The sequence below is a fragment of the Carcharodon carcharias genome, chromosome 3 (genome assembly GCF_017639515.1).
Source record: "Carcharodon carcharias isolate sCarCar2 chromosome 3, sCarCar2.pri, whole genome shotgun sequence".
Lineage (NCBI taxonomy): Eukaryota > Metazoa > Chordata > Chondrichthyes > Lamniformes > Lamnidae > Carcharodon > Carcharodon carcharias.
Genome location: NC_054469.1, coordinates 15687010 through 15708705, shown reverse-complemented (window position 1 = coordinate 15708705; position 21696 = coordinate 15687010). Strand labels below are relative to the sequence as shown.

At 41.6% G+C, this 21696-nt stretch overlaps 1 protein-coding gene across 4 annotated transcripts in view; it reads right to left on the bottom strand.

The window, feature by feature from the left end:
* The window catches only part of mindy4 (MINDY lysine 48 deubiquitinase 4), a 194384-nt gene that overhangs the window by 37219 nt on the left and 135469 nt on the right, over nt 1–21696 (bottom strand). For 3 of the 4 annotated variants that reach the window (XM_041185172.1, XM_041185170.1, XM_041185171.1), the window contains exons 14-15: nt 14119–14182; nt 2075–2236 (exon numbers count right to left, since the gene is read on the bottom strand). In XM_041185172.1, coding sequence (XP_041041106.1) covers nt 2075–2236; nt 14119–14182 — 226 coding nt within the window. Of the gene's footprint in view, nt 1–2074; nt 2237–14118; nt 14183–21696 lie in introns of those variants that run through there. The other variant, XR_005942690.1, reaches the window with a different exon arrangement.

The window sequence follows — 21696 nt, the reverse complement described above, 5'->3', positions numbered from 1 at the left end:
GTGTTTGATGTGACGATGGTGTTGAGGGCTTATCGTTGGATAAGCTCACATCACCATCTGGCTGGAGCTCCTCCCCTATTAGTGAGGTTAGAACTTTGCTTCCACTATAAAGGACTAAAAACTGCAGCAGACATACTGGTAGTGTGATGTTGTCACAGCCTATCATTCAGAGAGGTATAGAAGGGCAAAACAAACACAAATCACTCGGTCAAGCAGAATGGGTTTACACTCCGTGCTACAGCAAGGAGGTCCTGGGTTAATTTTGAAACTGCTAACCCACATCTCCCTCAACCAACTACACTGCACTTCCAGATAACATTCCTTCAATAAACTTCTGACCATCTCACCAAAGCTCCTTCGACAGCACCTTCCAAACCCACGGCCTCTATTGAAGGACAAGAGCAGCAGATGCACGGTAACACCACCATTTACAGATTCCCCTCCAAGCCACACACCATCCTAACTTGGAAATATATTGCTGTTTCTTCACTGTCACAGAGTCAAAATCCCAGAACTCCCTCACTAACAGCACTGTAGGTGTACCTATACTACTGGGAGTGCAGTAGTTCAAGAAGGCATCTCACCACCACCTTCTCAAGGACAATCAGAGATGGGCAATAAATGCTGTCCTAGCCAGCAATGCCCAAATGCCTTAAAACAACAAAAAAAAGTGGTTATCACATGTTTTGCTCTTGCTTTCATCCAGCTTACTTAGGTTTTACCAGTGTGGGCTCTTGCTGCCTGCTGTCTTACTCTGCTGACCTGCTCTTCCACAAAAGGCCCTTAGCTCTTCCCCTTGCTGTTTCTCTCACCTAATCTGCAGAAATGCTTGCTTGTTGCCACCTCCAAAATATTGCATATATGCAATGAATTAAAAAAATACATATTTTTTTAATTCATTCATTCAGAGGATGTGACCATCGCTGGCAAGGCCTGCATTTATTGCCCACCTCTAATTGCCCTTCAGAAAGTGATGATGAGCCGCCTCCTTGAACCACTGCCATCCATGTGGTGTAGGTACACCCACTCCAAGTCTTATGTAGGGAGCTCCAGGATTTTGGACTTAGTGGTGATGCAGGAGCAGCAACATACTTCCAATTCAGGATGGTGTGTGACTTAAAGAGGAACTGAAAGGTGGCAGTGATCATGGCCTCAGACTTTAGTTTTGGCCTCTTCCATATCATCTCCACCCCATCTCTATTTATGACAAGGACAGGTCTCTCCTGATCTCTGTTAGGCCTATGCAATCTGCATTCCCTGTGTCCAAGCGCGTGCAGATTTCCCAGCTGTTGTCTGGGATCCAGTCCTGAGCCTGTTACTTTCCTCAGCCTTAGTTGAGTCTGTGTCATTTCCTGAGCACCTTGGTGGGGCCTTGATGTGCTCAATTTGCTGCTGCACTTCCTACTTGACAACAGTGGCTACACTTCAGTAGTGCGTTTGGACATTAAGGTTATGAAAGATGCTGTATAAATGCAGCTTCTTTTATTACCCACCTTGTCGCTCAGTCATGTTGGCGTCTTCATTATTCCCCTCTTGAGTAATTCCCCATTTCTTGTTCTCAATACCAGCCCATCAATATTGTGCTGCCTTCCTAGTCCATCTTCCCACTGAATAAGAATGTGGCTATCTACTTCTTCAAGAGCCATCATCATTGACTTCTTTACAAATAGCAATCCCAATCCAACCATCTTCTTTTGTCAACTTGCTCACCAAGTACAGCCATTGGGGATAAGCTTCCTAGATTCCCTGCCCATGATTGCCCCCCGTGGGTCTCCCAGCTCAACGCTGGCTCTTTCTGCATTTCCCTCATGGATGTTTTGTTCACTCAAGGCCCTCCATGACCTTCTTGTGTAATAATTGCATAAACATCCTGCATTTGACTGAAACTTAACTCATGGATGGCAACACCTTGATCCTCACTAAAGCGTCTCTACCTGGCTATACTTCCACCATTTGCTGCATCAAAACCAGTGGGCCGAGGGCACATACCTTGCAGATACGAAACTGTTACCACAAGAGCTATTCAATAACATGCAATGGGATGCTCCGGGCACTGTGGTCTCAGGGCACATACCTTGCAGATACTGTAGTGCTCAAAAAGTGACAGCAGTCCTATATCACTGCGTCCTGAAATTCCTTTGAGGATTGTGATGTTGCCATTGCCAGAATCCAACTCCACGAGGTCATTGAAAACATTGGAGACAGCTTTGCCGGTTAACAACAGATTCACAAGTTCCTGCAAGAGCAATACAACAAATTTCTTATGTTTCTTTTGTTTTTACATATCAGCTGTAGCATTCTTTGCTCTATGTCAGAGGTCATGGGTTCAAGCCTCACTCTGAAGACCTGAGCGCCTAATCTATGCTGACACTCAAGTGTTGGAGGTGCTTTCTTTCAGACAGAATGTTAAATCAAAGCTCAGTTGCCCGCTTGACACAAAAGCAAAGACCAGCAGGGGTGATCTCGCCAACATTCATCCCTCAACTGACACCACTGAAAAACAGATCATCTGTTAATTCATCACAGCGCAGCTGGCAATTTGGCAGCTGCATTAGCCAACATTAGAACAGAGACTAACTCCAAAACAATCCCAGTTGACTGCAAAGACTTGGGCATCCTAAGGACAAATAAATGCAATAAAAAAAAAAAAATTCTTTTTATTCTATTTAAAGAATAAATATCACATCGTTGAAACATCTGAAGGCACTCAACATCATGGCTCTTGGAGTGTTGTTTTTACATAACTGTTGTTATATAAAAAGAGGGGCTTGCATCTATTTACTGCCTGTCATGGCCTGAGCCAACACAGTATTTTGGAAAAGCAATCATTGTTATAGTGTAGGAAATGCTGCAACTGATTTGCAAAGACGAGCATTTTTTTTTACTCTTTTGCGAGATGTGGGTGTCGCTAGCTAGGCCAGCATTTGCTGCCCATCCCTAATTACCCTTGACAAGGCACTGGTGAGACACCTTCTTCAACCACTACAATCCATGTGCTCTATGTGCAGCCTCAGTGCTATTAGGGAGGGAGTTCCAGGATTTGGAACTAGCAACAGTGAAGAAACAGCAATATGGTTCCAAGTCAGGATGGTGTGTGCCTTGGAGGAGGAGTTGCAGATTGCGGTGTTCCCACGCATCTGCTGTTCTTGTTTGTCTAGTTGACAGAGATTGTAAGTTTAGAAGGGACTATTGAAAGAACCTCGGTGAGTTGCTGTAGTGCATATTGTATACAATACACACTGCTGCCATTGTGTGTTGGCGGTGAAGGGAATGAACGCTTAAAGTGTTGCACGGAGTGCCAATCAAGCAGGATGATTTGTCCTGGATGGTGTTGAGTTTCTTGAGTGCTGTTGGAGTCACGCTTATTGAGTCAAGTGGAGCGTATTCCATCATACTCCTGGCTTGTGCCTTGCAGATGGTGGACAGGCTTTGGGGAGTCAGGAGTGAGTTACACTCCAGAGAATTCCCAGCCTCTGACCTGCTCTTGTAACCACAGTATTTATATGGCTAGTCCAGTTCAGTTTCTGGTCAATGGTAACCCCCCCAGGATATTGATAGCAGGGGATTCAGTGATGGTAATGCCAATTATTGTCAAGAGGAAATGGGTGCATTCTCTCTTGTTGGACATGGTCATTGCTTCATACTTGTGTGGCACAAATGTTTCTTGCCACTTGTCAACCCAAGCCTGAATGTTGTCCAGATCTTGGTGCATATGGACACAGACTGCTTCAATATCTGAAGATTTGAGAATGGTACTGAACATTTTGCAATCATCAGCGAATATCCCCTCTTCTGACCTTATGATGGAGGGCAGATCATTAAAGCAGCAGCTATATATTGGACCTAGGACACTACCCTGAAGAACTCCAGCAGTGATATCCTGAGACTGAGATAAGTGGCCTCCAGCATCCACATCTATCTTCCTTTGGGCTAGGTATGCCCCCAACTAGTGGAGTGTTTCCCCCCACCCCCCAACCGATTGCTATTGACTCCAGTTTTGCCAGGGTTCCTTGATGCTATACTCTGTCAAATCCTGACTTGATGTCAAGGGCAGTCACTCTCACCTCACCTCTGAAATTCAGCTCTTCTCACTTCGTTTGGAGCAAGGCTATTTTTATTCATTCATGGGATATGGACATCATTGGCTAGGCCAGCATTTTTATTGCCTATCCCTAATTGCCCTTGAGAAGGTGATGATGAGCTGCCTTCTTGAACCGCTGTAGACAATGTGATATAGGTAATGAAGTCAGGAGCTGACTGGCCTGGCAGAACCCAATCTGAGCAGTGAGCAGATTATTGCTGTGTAAGTGTCGCTTGATAGCACTGTTGACATCACCTTCCTTCACTTTGCTGATGATCAAGGGTAGACTGATGGGGCAATAATTGGCCTATTTTCTTGGGCAGAACATACCTGGGCAAGTTTCCACATTGTTGGGTAGATGCTAGTGTTGCAGCTATTTTGGAACAACTTGGCTAGGGGCACGGCTAGTTCTGGAGCACAAGTCTTCAGTACTATTGCCAGGATGTTGTCAGGGTCCATAGCCTTTATAGTATCCACTACTACCACAAACAGCAATACTGTGTGATAAATGATCAGGTAATCTGCTTCTGTTTCTTTTAGTGATATTGTTGAGAAAGGAATATCAGGTAGGACACAAGAGAACGCTCTCCGGCAACAGGAATTATCACAAATAGCCATGCACTGAATGATATTTCTTGGTGGTATTTATTGAGGGGGAAATGTTGACCAGGAATTTGGGAGAACTTCCTACCCTTTGCCAAATATTGCAGTAGGGTACGTCAGCTGAACAAACTTGGTTTAATATCTCATCCTAAGGTAGTTCTGGGGTGTAAGCCTAAATTATTTGCTCAACTTCTGGAGCAGGACTTGAACACACAACATCCTTGCCTAAATGGGAGAATGGTTAAAAACTTAGCCTGGCTGATGTTGACTGTTACAAGGGCATCATGCAAAACTCAAGAAACAGAACCAATGGTGGATTAAGAATTAAATCACAGTTCGACAAAGTCACTTACCTAAAACTCTAAACCTCAGAATATAAACAATAAATATCCAGCTGCAAAAATTACAACTTGTATTTATATAGTGCTATGGCATTTGGCAGTACAAAACTTGAATATTGCTGAAAAGAGAGACATCTTCTGAAGCTTTTTGTTGAAAATGGGAAATGGCTATCCTAATCAGATCATTGTTCGCTGCGTATCATGCAAACCCGCAAATGAGCCAAAGGCTGCCACATCTGGAGCTGAAAAGTTCCCAGTCTACCTCAAATTGCCCTGAAGGGCAGTGTCTCAAAAATTTGAACACCAGGTTTCACACTGTTACTATGCAGTGGCTACGTGAGCTGTATTCTCCACTAACAGGGTGCTGCCATCAGTCCAAAAAAATGTTCTGCCTACCACACAATTGAGTAATGCCACGTATGAATTTCAGAGCCAGTGCGATGACCGGTACATAGACCATACATCATAACAACTGGCTGATTGAATCAAACAGTGAGTTCATTAGATTGTTTTTGATAGGCATAGAGACCATACTCAACCAGGGCACTCTTGCAAAATCCAAAACAAAACATCTTCTGTTAGATGTAATCCTGGGTTTGGGCAGCACTTGCTGAACAATCCTGAGTGCTATAATAGCCACACTAACAACCAATTTAAGGTAATCAGTTGAGCTTGTAACTTGGTTCATTTACACTTGTTAGAAGTGACATACATTCTTATGCAGGAACCCATTCTCGGCAAACAAAAGCAATATATTCAAGCTTTGAGCCTATTTTGAATTACCTGAGTGCTTGGGGAGCCTATAGTTCCCATTACTTCCCCCATGGCAACACCTCAGTTAACCAAAGTTGACTTGTCAACCAATCAAGCACTCTTTTCTTCTGTAGTATAAATTGTTGTGATTGTTTGAAATTTGGCATTCTTGCATTCTTCAGGACAAACGCAAGATAAAACATGCCTTTCTTTTCATAGTGTAATGTAGGTCAGAGAGATAGAGAAATTCAAGGAGGAAACTCTAGAGCTGGGGCCCAGGCAGCTAAAGGCATAGCCGCCATGATAGGATGATGAGGGGATGAGCAAGAGGCCAGAGTTGGATGAGTGCAAGATTCTGAGGGTTGAGGAAGTTACATATAGGGAGGGAGGAGGCCATAGAGGGATTTGAAAGCACGGGTGAAAATTTTAAAACTCGAGGAATATAGAATGAAATTGACTTAAGAATGAGAGTTGGATTTGAAAGGCCTTAATCACAAATGTGGCAAATTGAAAATTCCCCAGTGAGTACATTTCATTTCTCGTGTTTATCCCAGAGCACAAATGTGAGATAGTGAGCAAGAGATAGTGTACAAGATTATGAGTGGCAGGGTAGATAGGGAGCAGCTGTTCCCCTTAGTTGAAGTGTCAGTGACAAGAGGGCATAAGTTCAAGGTGAGGGGCAGGAGGTTTAGGGGGATGTGAAGAAAAACTTTTTTACCCAGAGGGTGATGGCGGTCTGGAATGCACTGCCTGGGAGGGTGGTGGAGGCGGGTTGCCTCACATCCTTTAAAAAGTACCTGGATGAGCACTTGGCATGTCACAACATTCAAGGCTATGGGCCAGGTGCTGGTAAATGGGATTAGGTAGGTAGGTCAGGTGTTTCTCACGTATCGGTACAGATGGGCCGAAGGGCCTCTTCTGCACTGTGATTTTGTGATAGACATACACATTGTGCTTGCATGTGGCAAGAATGAATATACAATTTATTCCTAAAATTACTCTCATGAGCATCAAAACATCTAACCCAAGGTACTTTTCACAGTTCAATGTAAGCCACATTTGTGAACCGGCATCTAGTTAGATTTTAGAAGCTACAATTAAATGGAGTGAGAATATAAGATATGAAAGTGGTAGAGTGCAGAGAACTTCAATCAACACACTGGCAAAGACATTCATGGGTCCAGTAAGTTTGGCATCCATTCAAGGTAGAAGGAACTTTGACATCTGACAGCTCAGAACGATTAGGTAACTAATATATCTCTGTTCCACTGGTTTAATTAAGTGGACTATTTAATACTGGGAACATGGTAAATTAATCAAGGTCACTTTACTTTCAAAATATGGACTAACAAAGGAACAAGTTAGGGCATGCTCAAGAGAATATAAATGATTTAAAATCAGACCACTGAAAATAATTGGCAACCTTTTGTCTCTGTCTGGTTGGCTAATCTCATTGAGAGCAACACTTGGACGCTACAATTTACCTTATCCCCCTAGGTGAGAGGAAAATTTACCATTGGTCAACCTTGGGCTGGAATCCTTTGCCCTCCCCTGTGATGGGTTTGGTGGCAGGGGGCCATATTTATCAGGTAGGTGGGGTTGTTGCCTTCAAAGCACCCGCCAGGGTTGCTTGCCAGCTTCCAGGGAGTTGATGGGGGCCGGGGGTAGAGTTTGATGACACCTTTCCTCCTCCTCCCTCATGACTCCCACTCCACAACGCCTCTGTTGGCATCACTCACCTGTGACCTGGGATCCAGCAACGATCCTAGGTCTCAGCTGGATGTCGTATCAGCAACAGCCGTCGCCTCTCACTGCCATTCGAGACAGCTGACGGCCTCTGACTGACCAGCAGCTCTCAGCGGACAGGACTTCTGTCCCCGGGTCCCTGATCCTGGGAAAGGACCCGTCTGAGCGGCACATGATGTAGCAAGACCTCCATAAGATACTGGCCCCAATTTATTACACACAAAAATCTCTATCTTTTAGTTCCTTTCTTGCCAGTTAACATATAAGGTTGTGGCTTGAGCATCTAATTCGAGCTGACATTTCAATGTATCGGAGCACTGTCTTTTCGATGAGACATCAAACAAAGGCCCTGTCGTCCTTTCATGTGAGCATTAAAGATCCAGGGCCCTATTTCAAAGAAGAACCAGGGACTTTGCCCAATGTCTTAACCAATATTTATCTCTCAATCAATGTTACCAAAAGAAGGTGATCCGGTCATTATCACAATGTATATGGGAATGTGCTGTGTACAAACTGCAGCCATGTTGCCTACATCACTACAGTGACTACATTTCATTGTAAAATGTTTTGGGAAGTCCCTGAGGTCATGAAAGGTGCTATATAAATGCAAGCTTTGTCCTTTCCTTATTGTCTTACTGTTCTATGGGGAAACATAAAACCTTAAAACTAACATTACATGCAGGGATTTGCATGCCTTCCCTAACATCTATACATTATAATAAAACTTCCTTTCCCAGGATTCACTGCAGCAAGCGCCAATCACTTTATATCTGTCGTTAGGTCAGTACCGACAAAGCATTGAACCTGCAACTTTCCTTCTGTATAGATGAATTTAGATGTACTGCATCTGCTGAGTGTAAATGTACTGCATCTCCACGGGAAGCTGCTGAGTTAAATGTGTTTTTAAGGAGGAAATAATTAATGGCTCCAATGGGGCACTGAATACACAAAGAATGCCATTATAAGACTGAGATGATCATCTAATTGAAGGTATACACACATCCATGCAAGTGATGTTATTTGTTAAGTCTCCTTGCCTACAGAAGACATTATTAGCTGACAATGGACGGAAATTCAAAAACATGTAACGATTTTCTTCTATATATTTAGACAGGAGTCGCAGCTGTGTCCTCTGCATATTGACGATATAAACTAGATTTATTTTTTAATTCCACTAATCAGCAAGCTGGTTCACTGGAACTACTGCATAAGATTAAAGCATGGGTGCATTTAACGTGAAGCTAGATAAGCACAAGGGAGAAATGCATAGAAGGGTATGTTGTTTGGGTGAGATGAAGTAAAGAAGCTTGTATGGAGCATAAATGCATGACCAACTGGGCTTACTGGCCTGATTAAGAGAGTGATTAGATAAATCATAGAATTGTTACAGCACTGAAGGAGGCCATTTGACCCATCGTGTGTGTGCCAGCTCTCCAAATGAGCAATGCGCCTAGTCTCATTCACCCTTCTCCTGGAACCCTGCACATTCTTCCTTTCCAGAAGATAATCCAATTCCCCTAAAACGGAAAGGATTAATTTAAACAGCACTGATTTCTCCTCTCTCTCTCTGTCCATTAACAGAAAGGTGTTTTTGATTTTCGATTCCCCCCTTTATAAGCAGTGGAGTATTTCCCAACCCTTCAGTTTTGGTGTGATCCAATTCTCTATTAATAACCCCACAGCAAACTCGAGAAAGGATGGACTAAAGGGGTTGGTTTATTTGTAAGCACTCAAACATGAGAGGAGGGTAGTAAGTGGCCCCCTTTTCATTCACGCAATAAATGTGGCACAGAGAAAAGAGGTACAGGGCAAAGACCATAGAGAAAATAAGAATTATTGTTTCACATGAGCCCAGAGTCCTGAATCAAAGTCCAATGTGCATTCTTTCACAGAGTTGGCAGGTTGAAGACTGATTCTGGACAATCCACTTTCTAGTAGAGATGGCTTCCATGATGGGATAGGCACATAGAGATGAATTAGTCTTGTAAGTGCTGCACAGAAGTTCAGAAGTTCCAGTAGAAACAGTGTAGATAGGGAGCCAGGTATTTAAACCTGGACAGAGCCTTTTTTTCTGCTGCTGCCTGCTAGATGGAAAACGGTATTCTGAGCATTGCAGCTCCACACAAAGCAAGATAACTGGTTCTCCCGCTAGGTGGGGGTGGGGGGTCATGTGATATGACTCCCACTTCTCCACTTTGGTTTGGACAAAGGATGGATATTCCTTTGTCTGGATTCTTCAAATGGTTAATGTTTCAACCATTAATAATTTCAAAAAAAGGTTCCAAGGCCCTTTTCCTCACAGACTGATCATCTCTGTTAGCCAGGGCCTGGCCTTAGAAATGTAAATGGCCTTTGTACAATTTTTTGGGTTTTGATCTCTGAAGTCACAGGGGGCTTTAGCACCTTTTTAGAGATAATGAGGTAGCAGCTGTTTTAAATGCCAGGAAGTTCCTTTTGTTTGAGTCATTGCCAGCAATGGCTTCAGTCATTTTAAAGCCTTTGTCCAGTTTTTTTTTAAAATGTTATGAATTAGCCATGATGATATATACATAATTTTTATAAAAATACAGGTGAGTTCTTAGCACCAGGATGCTCTTCAATGCATCTATTAAATCTGCCTCCACCATACTCGAAATAGATTACTTTAGAAAGGTTTAGATAAGTTAGACAAAGAAAAACATTAGCTGGTCATACAGGGATGAGGTGACACAAATTTAAGGTTTTGGGCAAGGATTGCAAGGGAATGGGAGGTAGAAATTTCTTTTACGCAGTGCATGATAATGACCTGGAACACACTGTCCATGAGGGTGGTAGAAACAGAGGCTATCAATGATTTCAAAAGTAAATTGGTTAGGCACTTAAGGGAAATAAACTTGCAAAGCTACAGGGATAGAGCAGAGAAATGGAACAGAATTGATTGCTCTACAGAAAGCCAGCATAAAACCAATGAGCCTAATGGCCTCCTTCTGTGCCATTATGACTCTGTAAATAATACACAAATACATGCCCAGCATCAACATTTCATGTTGGTATCAGCATTTCACAAGTTGAAATTTCACAAGTTAAATTAACTTATTTCACTGGTATCTGGACCCATCAACCAATCCAATCTTTGGGAAAAAGGAGCCAAGGCCTGAGAACCAGGCTGGTTGGAGGATGGGCTGCAATCAGATGGTCCTTTCCTCCATTGCTTATTATGCACACGCTTGAGGCAGGAAAATTCAAAGTGTGATGATTGTTTTCTGAAAGTCACAGCTACATGGATGTTTACTTACTGTTTATCTACAAAGAAGTCATATACAGTCAACTCTTTTGAATTGAAAGTTGCTTAACTTTTTTGTTCATTTATGGAATTTAACAGCACAGAAGGAAATGAATTGGTCCATCGTGCCTGTGTCAGCTATTTTAGTTTTATCAAATGCATCTTTCTTCATAGCCTTGCCCAATTTCCTCCTCTTCCACATATATTCAATCCTCTCCTGAAGGTTCTTATTCCAACCAGTTTCTACTGCCTTTTCAGACAGTGCATTTCTGATGGTAACTAACTGACGTTATCTGAAATTACATAGGATATACAGCATAGTAACAGGCCATTCAGCCTAACTAGTTCATGCTGGTGTTTATGCTCCATAGAAACTTTTCCCATCTTTCTTTTTCTAACTCAATCAACATAACAATCTATTCCCTTCTCCCTCATATGCTGATCTAGCCTCCCCTTAAATGCATCTATTAACCCCAACCACTTCCTGTGGTAGAGTTCCACATTCTGACCACTCTCTGGGGAAAGAAGTTTTTTCTGAATTCCCATTTAATTTCTTACTGATTTTGTTCTTCCCCATCGAGTTGAAGCAACTTCTCTATTTACTCTTTCAAACCCCTTCAGGGCACCCCAGGCCTTCTCTTTTCAAGGGAAGAGACCCAGCGTGCTCATCCTTCCCTGACAGATTTAACGTCACATTTCTAGTGTCATCCCTACGACTCTTTTTTGCATCCTCTCCGATGCCTTCATATCCCTTTTATAAAACAGAGACCAGAACTATACACAGTACTCTTAAGTGTGGTCTAAGCAAGGTTCGATATATTTTAGCATAAATTCTTTCCTTCCCGATTCTATCCCTCTAGAAATACATCCTCCCAGTGCTTGGTTTGCTTTCATTCAATAAAAACTCCCTTGTTTTTTATTAACCAAATTGCTTAACTCTATGTATTTCGAATTAATGGTTAATTTGAATCTGTTTTCAAGCAAAATTCAATTTTGAATTATCAGTAGATTTTGCACCAAATAAATTGCTAAAACAAAGCTTCCAAACTGTTCTATTTTCTTCAAAGGAACTTGCTGGGGCGTGCTCAGCTGTTGCCCTCTGTCAAAGTCTATTTTCTGTGTTGTTGCTGCTTTTTGAGATGAAGTGCATGTTTTCTTGTAGGAGTACATTAATTGGCTTCATTTGGCAATTTCTGTCAATACTTGTGGACTTAGAATTAGAATAGGAATGGAGTTGAAGTGACGCTGCTTTTAACGTGATTAAATAAAAATATTGAAATTCACATCAAAAATTGCACTAATTTCCAAAATGCAAATAAATGCACTAAATCAGGCATTATGTTGTCAAGGGGAACAAACAAGGTGGATGGAAATTATTTCTGCTGCTTTTTGGGGGGGGGGGGGGGGGGGGGGGGGGGGGGGGTCTCGGACTGGGGGGCAGAGTCTAAAATTTAGAGCCAGGCCTTTCAGGAGTGAACTTAGAAAATACAAATGTTTGTAGAAGTTTGGAATTCTCTTCGGCAAACAGCAATTGTTAATTTTAAAACAGGTTGATAGACTTTTAACCACCAAAAGTAGGAAGGAATACCAGGCAAAGGCAGGTATGTGGAGTTAGGTCACAGATCAGCCATGATCTCACTGAATAGCAGAATAGGTTCAAGGGGATAAATGGCCTATTCCTGTTCCTACATTCCCAGAAATCAAAACATTCTTTGGTGGGGGGGATGAGGGGGTGGATGCACAGTCCCATAAAAAGCAAAATTCATGATTTTGGAGTACTATCCTTCTTCGTGGCAAATGTGCTTTTGTGTACTGCAGTGAAAATGATGGAATGGTAAAATACCTACAGATTTGGTTATGACAAGCCCCTGCCACATTGCACTCTCAGTCTAAATCCTTATTTCAATTGTTTTAGGCTTATTGATTTATTGAGCTGTTATTGAGCTCTTAGATCCTTTGGGGCTGTTTCATTTTCTTTTAACTTTTTGGTCAGATTTTTCTAGCATTCTAGGTTAGCAGGTGTGGACTAATTATCTGCACTAAACAAAATTGAGTAGTATTAGTATCTTAAAGGCACAAGTTTTCCTAAATTATGTTCCCGGGCAGTTGGGTTGTTGCTATTGTGAGTGTAAGACAGATCGCAAAAGTAAGTTAATTTTATTGGGGCAACTGTATATCTATTAATCTATCAAAAAGCTTTCATCATCACACAATTCCCAAAACTTATTCCATCATTAATTCTCATAATTTAGGAAAACTTATGCCTTTAAGATATTAATACTGTTCAATTTCGTTTAGTGCGGATGGTTAGTCCATACATGCTAACCTAGAAAACTAGCAAAATCATTTGCAATGGAAAGTGCCCATGTATACTTGGCACACTGTAATTATTCCACACAAGATCAACTGGTTTCTGTAAATACTTGGATAAAATTTACCAATCTTTCACCATCATCAAGGCCATCGTTTTGAAAGGAAAAAGAAGTTTCTCTGAGAATTAGATTTTGTTAAACTTTCTTTAAAATATGTAAGAAACATGCATTATTTACTTTTAAGGCCACTGAGAAATAACACAGTTTTTAAGATTTCTGGTCTTGACATGCTGCTGACAAAGAAGACAAGCTCTTGTTCCAACCAAGTCCACTCCATGAACATAAGGAAAAGGCACAAGAGTAGGCCATTTAGCCCCTTGAGCCTGCTCCAGCATTCAGTAAGATCATGACTGATATGATTGTGGTCTTAAATCTACTTTCCTGCGTATCTCAATGACCCTTGACTCCCTTATCAATCAAAAATCCATTCCTGAATAGTTTCAATGACCAATCCTCCACTGCTTGCTGGGGAAGAGAATTCCAAAAACCCTATGAGAGGGAACAAAAATCCTTCTCATCTCCACCATTAATGGGAGCACCCCTTATTTTGAAACTGTGCCCCTTAGTTCTAGATCCTAGACGAGGGGAAACATCCTCTCAGCATCTATTCTGTCAAGACACCTGAGGATTCTAGATGTTTCAATAACATCACCTCTCACTCTTCTAAACTCCAATGAATATATGGCATACATATTGTAGCCAACTGGTGCTCTGCGAGTACTGCTTGGTACTGTTCTTCTTCAGTTTTCCCCTAAACCTCAGGGAGATGCCTCCCAGCAGCACAACTGAGATTAGAAGCACAGCACCAGCTAGGGAAATGACTCCAGGCTTCCTCAGTCCATTCTTACAACATATCAGGATCAAGTTCATTTTTCAAAACAAAAAATATGCATAGCCATTCAAAGCACACAATATGGCCATGTTAACACCTCACTAGTTCCAGAAAGAAGCGGTACCGACCTGTGTACAGTATCCATGGGCTCCAATCAACGTACTGCTGGGGACATCAAAGTCAGATTTTACTCTGGAAATAATCCAAAATGGTAGCAGTTTAAAAAGTGTTTGTGATCATTCAGCTGTGGAAGTAATGATGCCAGACGCTAAGACACCTTGCCTATATCGTCCCCTTATTCAATGACTGCGACTGCACCCACAACACTAGGCTCAATGACTGAAAAATTATTCACTTGTCCAGGATCCACAGAAAAAAATCAAAAATTCCAAATCACTGTGGGTTACAAAATTCACTGAGAAAAACAGCAGGCAAGAGCATAAGGAAGGTCAATGATGAAAGCAGTTATTTGGCCCAATGAAGTTCATCTTTCTAACGTTCTTACTCTCCAAATGGGAGGTCTTGTGGCACAGTGGGTAGCATCTTTGTCTCTGAGCCAGAACCTCTGGGTTCGAGTCCCACCCAAGGATTTGATGACCAAGAAAGGTGCATTCATAATGCAGCCAAACAAATTTGGTAACAGTACCTACAAATCCTTACTACCTGCCATTGGCATGTATCAGAAGAGCGGGAGAGATTCCTGGTCACCCATGTGATGAAAGAAAGTTAGAGCCTCTACTATTATTATCCAAAGCTCCAGACTACAACATGCATGTAAAAAGTGCACGTTGCCACAGCAACTCTCCCCGAGTGAAATGTAATGCACCACCACACCTCTAGCTGCATTTCAAAAGACCATAATGTTTTTACTTGTCAATTTTTTTTCAAACATTTAGCACTCTAAGTAAAGACATATTTGTTTAAAACCGGTTTTGACTGTGGCAGATTGATAATTGTTGACTGCCACGTCTAGCTATATATCAATACCTTGGGTCTGATGTACACCAAGGATTGTTTCAGTAACACTCTTATTGGACTGTACATTAGATGGCATAAAAACAAGCAAGCATCATGAAGAGAAATATCTCTTTAAAATCAAGTTTATAGGATAGTAAAGTCTTCGATTTATCAAAGAGCAAGCCAGAGCCTGCCTATGGCCTGGTGTATGCTCCAACAATTACAAGATCAAATGATTGGAATGGCTGAAGGTGACCCTCTGGTGCATTTCATCTCCTGCTTCCCAAATACCAACTTTCTTATTACAGTAACAAGCTTGATCACTTTAGTATTATTGCACTAATTTGTCTTGCTGAGCAACGATTGAATGTGGTGAGGGATAGTCAACTGACCTCCATGGGGATCTAACTTCCATAAGCAAGCACATTTTTACTTACAAAATGCAATCATTTGAATTTTTTCAATACTGAGTTTCATTTACTATTGCTTTGCCTCAGGTCTATCTCTTCTAAAGAGCTATGATGGATGTCATCCCTTATCATTTGTTCTCATATAGTTAGTTGTGATAAAGATGAAATATTTCTGTCTGTAACAGAATATTTATTGAAGTCTTCTTACTGATATCAGCACACCCAGAGCTAATTACTGTAATTTTCTTTCAAGCTACAGCAAAGGGAGTAGGAGAGGGAATTTTAACTTACTTAATGGAAACTGGGTTGTTCTGGAATTAAAAGCATTTACTGTTCTTTTCTTGCCCCATAGTTTTCTTAAAGCCAGTTGTCTAAGGTTCAGACAGGAGTATCGCGATCAGTCAAAAGCAGGTACAATTCCTAATCACCTTTGTTCTAACATACCTGCGGCTGACTTTGTTCCAGTCAATAGTCCCCTGGCAAAATTGTTCTGCCAAAGTGAGTGACCACATTTCAAAGATCAACAATGCATAAAGGGTTAGTGTAGGAGAAGCATCTTTGTTCTTTTGGGTTTCCATAGAATAGTAACTAGACAGAGGATGGGCATGGCCACATTAGAAAGCATATATGGACCTCAGGAGGAGTACAGTGCAGATTTATCAGAATGTTACTAGGAGTCCAAAGATTGAATTATGAGGAAATGCTGTATCATCTAAGCTTGTACTCACTTAAGGAATCATGTCTCAGAAAAAGGATGGCTTGGATTCAGCAGAATGTTACCAGGGCTTCAAGGCTTAATTTACAAAGACAGATTGGGTAGTCTGAGCTTGTATTCTGTTAAGTATGGAAGATTACGTGATGGTCTAATTGAGGTGTTTAAGATGTTTAAAGGATTTGATAAAGTAGATAGGAACTATTTCTTCTGGTGGTGGGTGGAGTGCCCACAACAAAGGCCAGAACCTTTAAATTAGAGCCAGGCTGTGAAAGGGCAGGACCTTAAAATTAGAGCCAGGTTTACTTAAGGTGAAATAAGGAAACACATTTCCCTCATAGACATGTGGAAATCTGGAACCTACCTTCCTAAAAGGTTGTGAGACTGAGGTGGAATTTCAAAACCGGCTTGGATAGATTTTGGTTTGATAAAGGCATACCAACCAAGTGGGATAAACAGAGTTGAGACACAGATCAGCCATGATCTGATTAAATGGGGAAATAGATTTCAAGGGCTGAAAGTCCTATTCCTATTCCTGTTCCTATGCTCCTATCTTCCAACACCCACTTTCTCTGGAAGAAATGCTCCATAGCCCAGAAGAATCCCTGGAAAATAATACAGGAGATGTTTTGAGGTGAATCCCAAGTTCTTAATACCAAATTTAAAAGCAGGTAGTGTGACCTGGCAAGGAAGGTCAAGTGCACAGGGGGAAGAGATCCCAAGCATAACAGGTCTCCCATCTGCGATATTTTCCACCCAATGCACCAGGACTAGCTGCTCACAGGACATTAGGAAGAGGAGAACTGGCTCCATTGTATCATAAAACATTAATAGGAGTTGGAGTAGGTCATCTGCCCCGTCAAGCCTGCTCCACCAATCAATATGATCATGGCAGATCATCCACCTCAAATTCCCATCTCCAAATCTCACCATACCCCCAAATATCTTTAATGTCCTCAGTATCCAAAAATCTATTAATCTCAGTCCTGAGTATAGTCAATCAACTGAGCATCCACAGCTCCCTGGGGTAGAGAATTCCAGCAATCTCAAACCCTCTGAGAGAAGAACTTTTGCATCTTAGTCCTCAATGGCCCCTTATCCTTAAAATATGGCCCCTAGTTCTAGGCTTTTAAGCCACGGAATATCAGCATCTCAGCATCTACCCTATCAAGCCTTCCAAGATTTTGTATATTTCAATCTGATCAGCTCTCTTCTAAAATCCATAGAATACAGGCCTATTCTACTTAAGTCCTCTGCAAAGGACAGCCCTTTCAGCCTTGGAATCATTCTAATGAACCCTCTTAAATAAGGAGGCCAAACTCTACATAGTACTCCAGTTGTGGTCTCACCAAAGCCCTATGCACTTGCATAAAGACTTCCTTACCCTCATTCTCCAACCCTTTTATGATAAAGGCCAACATTCCATTTGGTGTCAGTACCGCAATGCTAAATGTCACGCTAGAGAGGAATCCAAAGTGCAGTTTCAGCTGTTGAGTACACACAGCTATCTGAAATAAAATTAAACCTGCCTTCAAATCTATCATCTATCCACATCACATTACTTGTGGTCAAGCACAATAGCTGGAAGCATTTTTTTCTCATATTTTACTCTCAGGATATGGACTACACGAAATCATGAGGTACAACAAAACAATTAGTTATCAAAATAACACAAGTTTTGAGATAAGCATTAGCGTTCTTAAATTTGTGAAAAAAACACATCTGCATTTCATATGGTCTTTTCTGAAAAGAACACAAATTTGGGAGTTTCCAATACTTCATTGAAAGGATATGAAAACATACTGCTTATTTTAAAAATAATGAATCTTGGGGGGATTAGCAATCAACAGCAGCAACAATGATTAAAAGCAGGGTCAGATTTATGCAAGTTGAACTGTAAATAACCTCGTCATAATATAGCCCCAGTTCTAAGAAACGTGCATCATTTACTGTTGCCATTTGCTTTACCATTTGTTTTGTCCACGTAAACCATTTTATTTTAGCTGAAGGCTCTCCCTACACCACGGTGCCAGATCCAAGCTTGAAGCAGCAGCAGGTTGGAGAATTAGGACGGCAGTGTTGGAGCCTCATTTCCGACCCAAGCTTCCATTGAGACTGGTTCCCTTGCAGGGAGGCAGAATCGGGAAATTTAACTTTTGATCAGTGTTTAGACATAATTGACGTGAAGAACCGACAATGTGTTAGAGAGCTGACTCACAGCACAATTATTTTCATAATACTCCAAGTCATAAGTGTTTTTTGCGTTCAATAAGTTAGAAATAGAGACAACAGAATTGAGGGGGAGATCAGAAATTTGCCCACAGGGTCACCTTGTAACTACAGTCTGAACTACATTGTTACAGTTGACTTGGAAGATTGAATGGAAAATACTGACATGACAATTTATAATGGTTAAAGATGACAGTAAAGTGGGAACAAATCAATCAGCATAATAACAGCAAGTAAAGTTTGCTGCACATATTCTAAGCAATGTTTTCCAATCCTTTAAATGTTCCTTGGCAATTGCTCTGCCCACATATTCTACATTCTTAGTGTTAAACTCCAAGGTTTTGACCAGTGCCCAGAAATAGGAACATGGAAAACAGGAGCAAGAGTAATCATTTGGCCCCTCAAGCCTGCTCCTCCATTCAATGTGATCATGGCTGATCCTCTATCTCCATACTCCCACTCTGTCCCCATATTTCTTGATGTCTTTAGAGTCCAGAAATATGTCTATTTCCTTCTTAAATATATTCAGTGATTTGGTCTCCACAGCCCTTTGTGACAGAGAATTCCACAGGTTCACCACTCTTTGGGTGAAGAAGTTCCTCCTCATCTCAGTCCTAAATGGCCTACCCTGTATCCTGAGATTGTGACCCGTTGTTCTAGACCCCCCCCCAGCCAGAGGAAGCATCATCCCTGCATCCAGTCTGTCAGATTTAATACGTTTCAATAAGATCCCCTCTCATTCTTCACTCATCCTAAACTCCAGTGAATACAGGCCCAGTCAGCCCAATCTGTCCTCATGACAATCCTGCCATCCCAGAAATTAGTCTGGTGAACCTTCGCTGCACTCCCTCTAAGGCAAGGATATCTTCTTAGGTAAGGATGCCAAAACTGTGCACTACACTCCAGGTGTGGTCTCACCAAGCCCCTTATAGCTGCAGTAAGACAGCTGCAATAAGTCCACTCACAATGAAGGCCAACACAATATTTGCCTTCTTAATTGCTTGCTGTACCTGCATGCTTGCTTTTAGTGATTTTTTTTTTCCTTTACAGTTTAATGGCCTTGTTTGACACCCAGGTCCCAATCTATCACCATTTAAGTAATACTCTTGCCATTCTGTTTTTCCTACTGAAGTGGATAACTTCACACTTATCCACTTTATGCTGCATCTGCCATGTATTTGCCCACTCAACTTGTCTAAGTCGCCTTGAAGCCTCTTAACATTCTCCTCACCACTCACATTCCCACCAAGTTCCATATTGTCAGCAAACTTGGAAATATTACATCTGTTTCCTTTATCCAAATCATTGAAATATATTCAGATCCCTGCAGTACCCCACTAGTCACCACCTGCCACTCCGAAAAAGACATTTTTAAAATATATTTGTTTATGGGATGTGGCGTCACTGGCTAGGCCAGCATTTATTGCACAGGTAAGGACAGCAGATTTCCTTCCCTAAAGGACATTAGTGAACCAGATGGGTTTTTACAATGGTTCACGGTCATCATTAGACTTTTAATTCCAGATTTTTATTGAATTCAAATTCCACCATCTGCTGTGGCAGGATTCGAACCTGGACCTGGGTCTCTGGATTACTAGTCCAGTGACAATACCTCCCCTGTATTCCTATTCTGTGTCCTGTCTGCTAAGCAATTCTCAATCCATGACAAAATATTACCCCCAATCCCATGTGTTTTAATTTTGCACACTAACTTCTTATGTGGGGCTTTATAAAAGCTTTCTGAAAATCCAAATCCATCACATCCACTAGTTCTCCCTTATCTATTTTACTAGTCATGTCCTCAAAAAACTCCAGTAGATTTGTCAAACATGAGTTCCCTTTCGTAAATCCATGTTGACTTTATCTAATCCCATTGATATTTTCTAAGTGCCCTGATATCACATCCTTTACAACAGACTCTAGCATTTTCCCTACTACTGATTTAAGGCTAAACAGTCTGTAATTCCTGCTTTCTTCCTCTCTCCTTTTGTCAGTTGTGGAGTTACATTTGCCACCCTCCAATCTGCCGGGACTGGTTCAGAATCTAAAGAATTTTGGAAGATGACAACCAATGCATCCACTATTTCCATAGCCACCTCCTTTACTCCTGTGGGATGTAGATTATCATGCCCTGGGGATTTATCTGCTTTCTATCCATTAATTCCTCCAGCACTATTGCTTTAGTAATACTAATTTCCTTCAATTTCTCCTGCTCACTTGACCCTTGGTTCCCTCGCATTTCTGGTAAGTTATATGTGTCTTCCTCTGTGAAAACAGAACTAAAGTAGTTGTTTAACTGCTCTGCCATTTCCTTGTTCTCTATTATAAATTTTCCCATGTCAGACTGTAAGAGATCTACATTTGTCTTCCCTAATCATTTTCTTTTTACATACTTATGGAAATTTTTACAGTCCACTTTTATGTTCCTTGCTCTCATACTCTATTTTTTCCCTCTTAATCAATTGCTTGGTCCTCCTTTGCTGAACTCTAAACTGCTCCCAATCCTCAGACTTGTTACTTTTTCTAGCAACTTTCTATGACTCCTCTTTGGATCTAATACTGTCCTTAATTTCTTTTCTTAGCCATGATTGGACCACTTTTTCTGCTGTGTTTTTGTGCCAGAAAGGCACATATAACTGTTGCAATGCATACATTCGTTCCTTAAATTTTAGCCATTGGCTATCCACCGTCGTGCCTTTTAATGAAGTTCCCCAATCTATCTTAGCTAATTCACACCTCATAGCTTTGTCGAGATTTAGGATCCTAGTTTCAGATTCAGGACTACTTCACTTTTCATCCTAATGAAGAATTCTATCACGTTATGATCAATGTTCCCTAGAGGACCCTGCACAACGAGGACCCTGGGAAGAGTGTGCTGCAGTCAGCATCGCGGTGAAGCAGTCTGGGAAGAGTGTCCTGCAGTCAGCATTACTATGAAGCAGGCTCGGAAGAGTGTGCTGCAGTCAGCATTGTGGTGAAGCAGTCTGGGAAGAGTATCCTGCAGTCAGCATCGCGATGAAGCAGTCTGGGAAGAGTGTCCTGCAGTCAGCATCGCTATGAAGCAGGCTGGGACGAGTGTGCTGCAGTCAGCATCGTGGTGAAGCAGTCTGAGAACAGTAACCTGCAGTCAGCATCATGGTGAAGCAATCTGGGAAGAGTGTCTTGCAGTCAGTTCTTGTTGAAAATAACAAAAGTGGCATCACAAGGCAGTGTGAGAGAGCAGCGGAGAGATCAAAATCAGCGCAAGTGCGGGGACGCTTCAAAAAGTGACATCAGCACAAAGGTGAGAGCTGATTGCTGAGTAGTGGGTAAGTGTTTTTCTGCAGTTTTAAATAGATTAAGCTAAGGAAAGGTGAGGGTTCTAGTTTTTATTTAAAGCGCATAAATAACAACTTTTT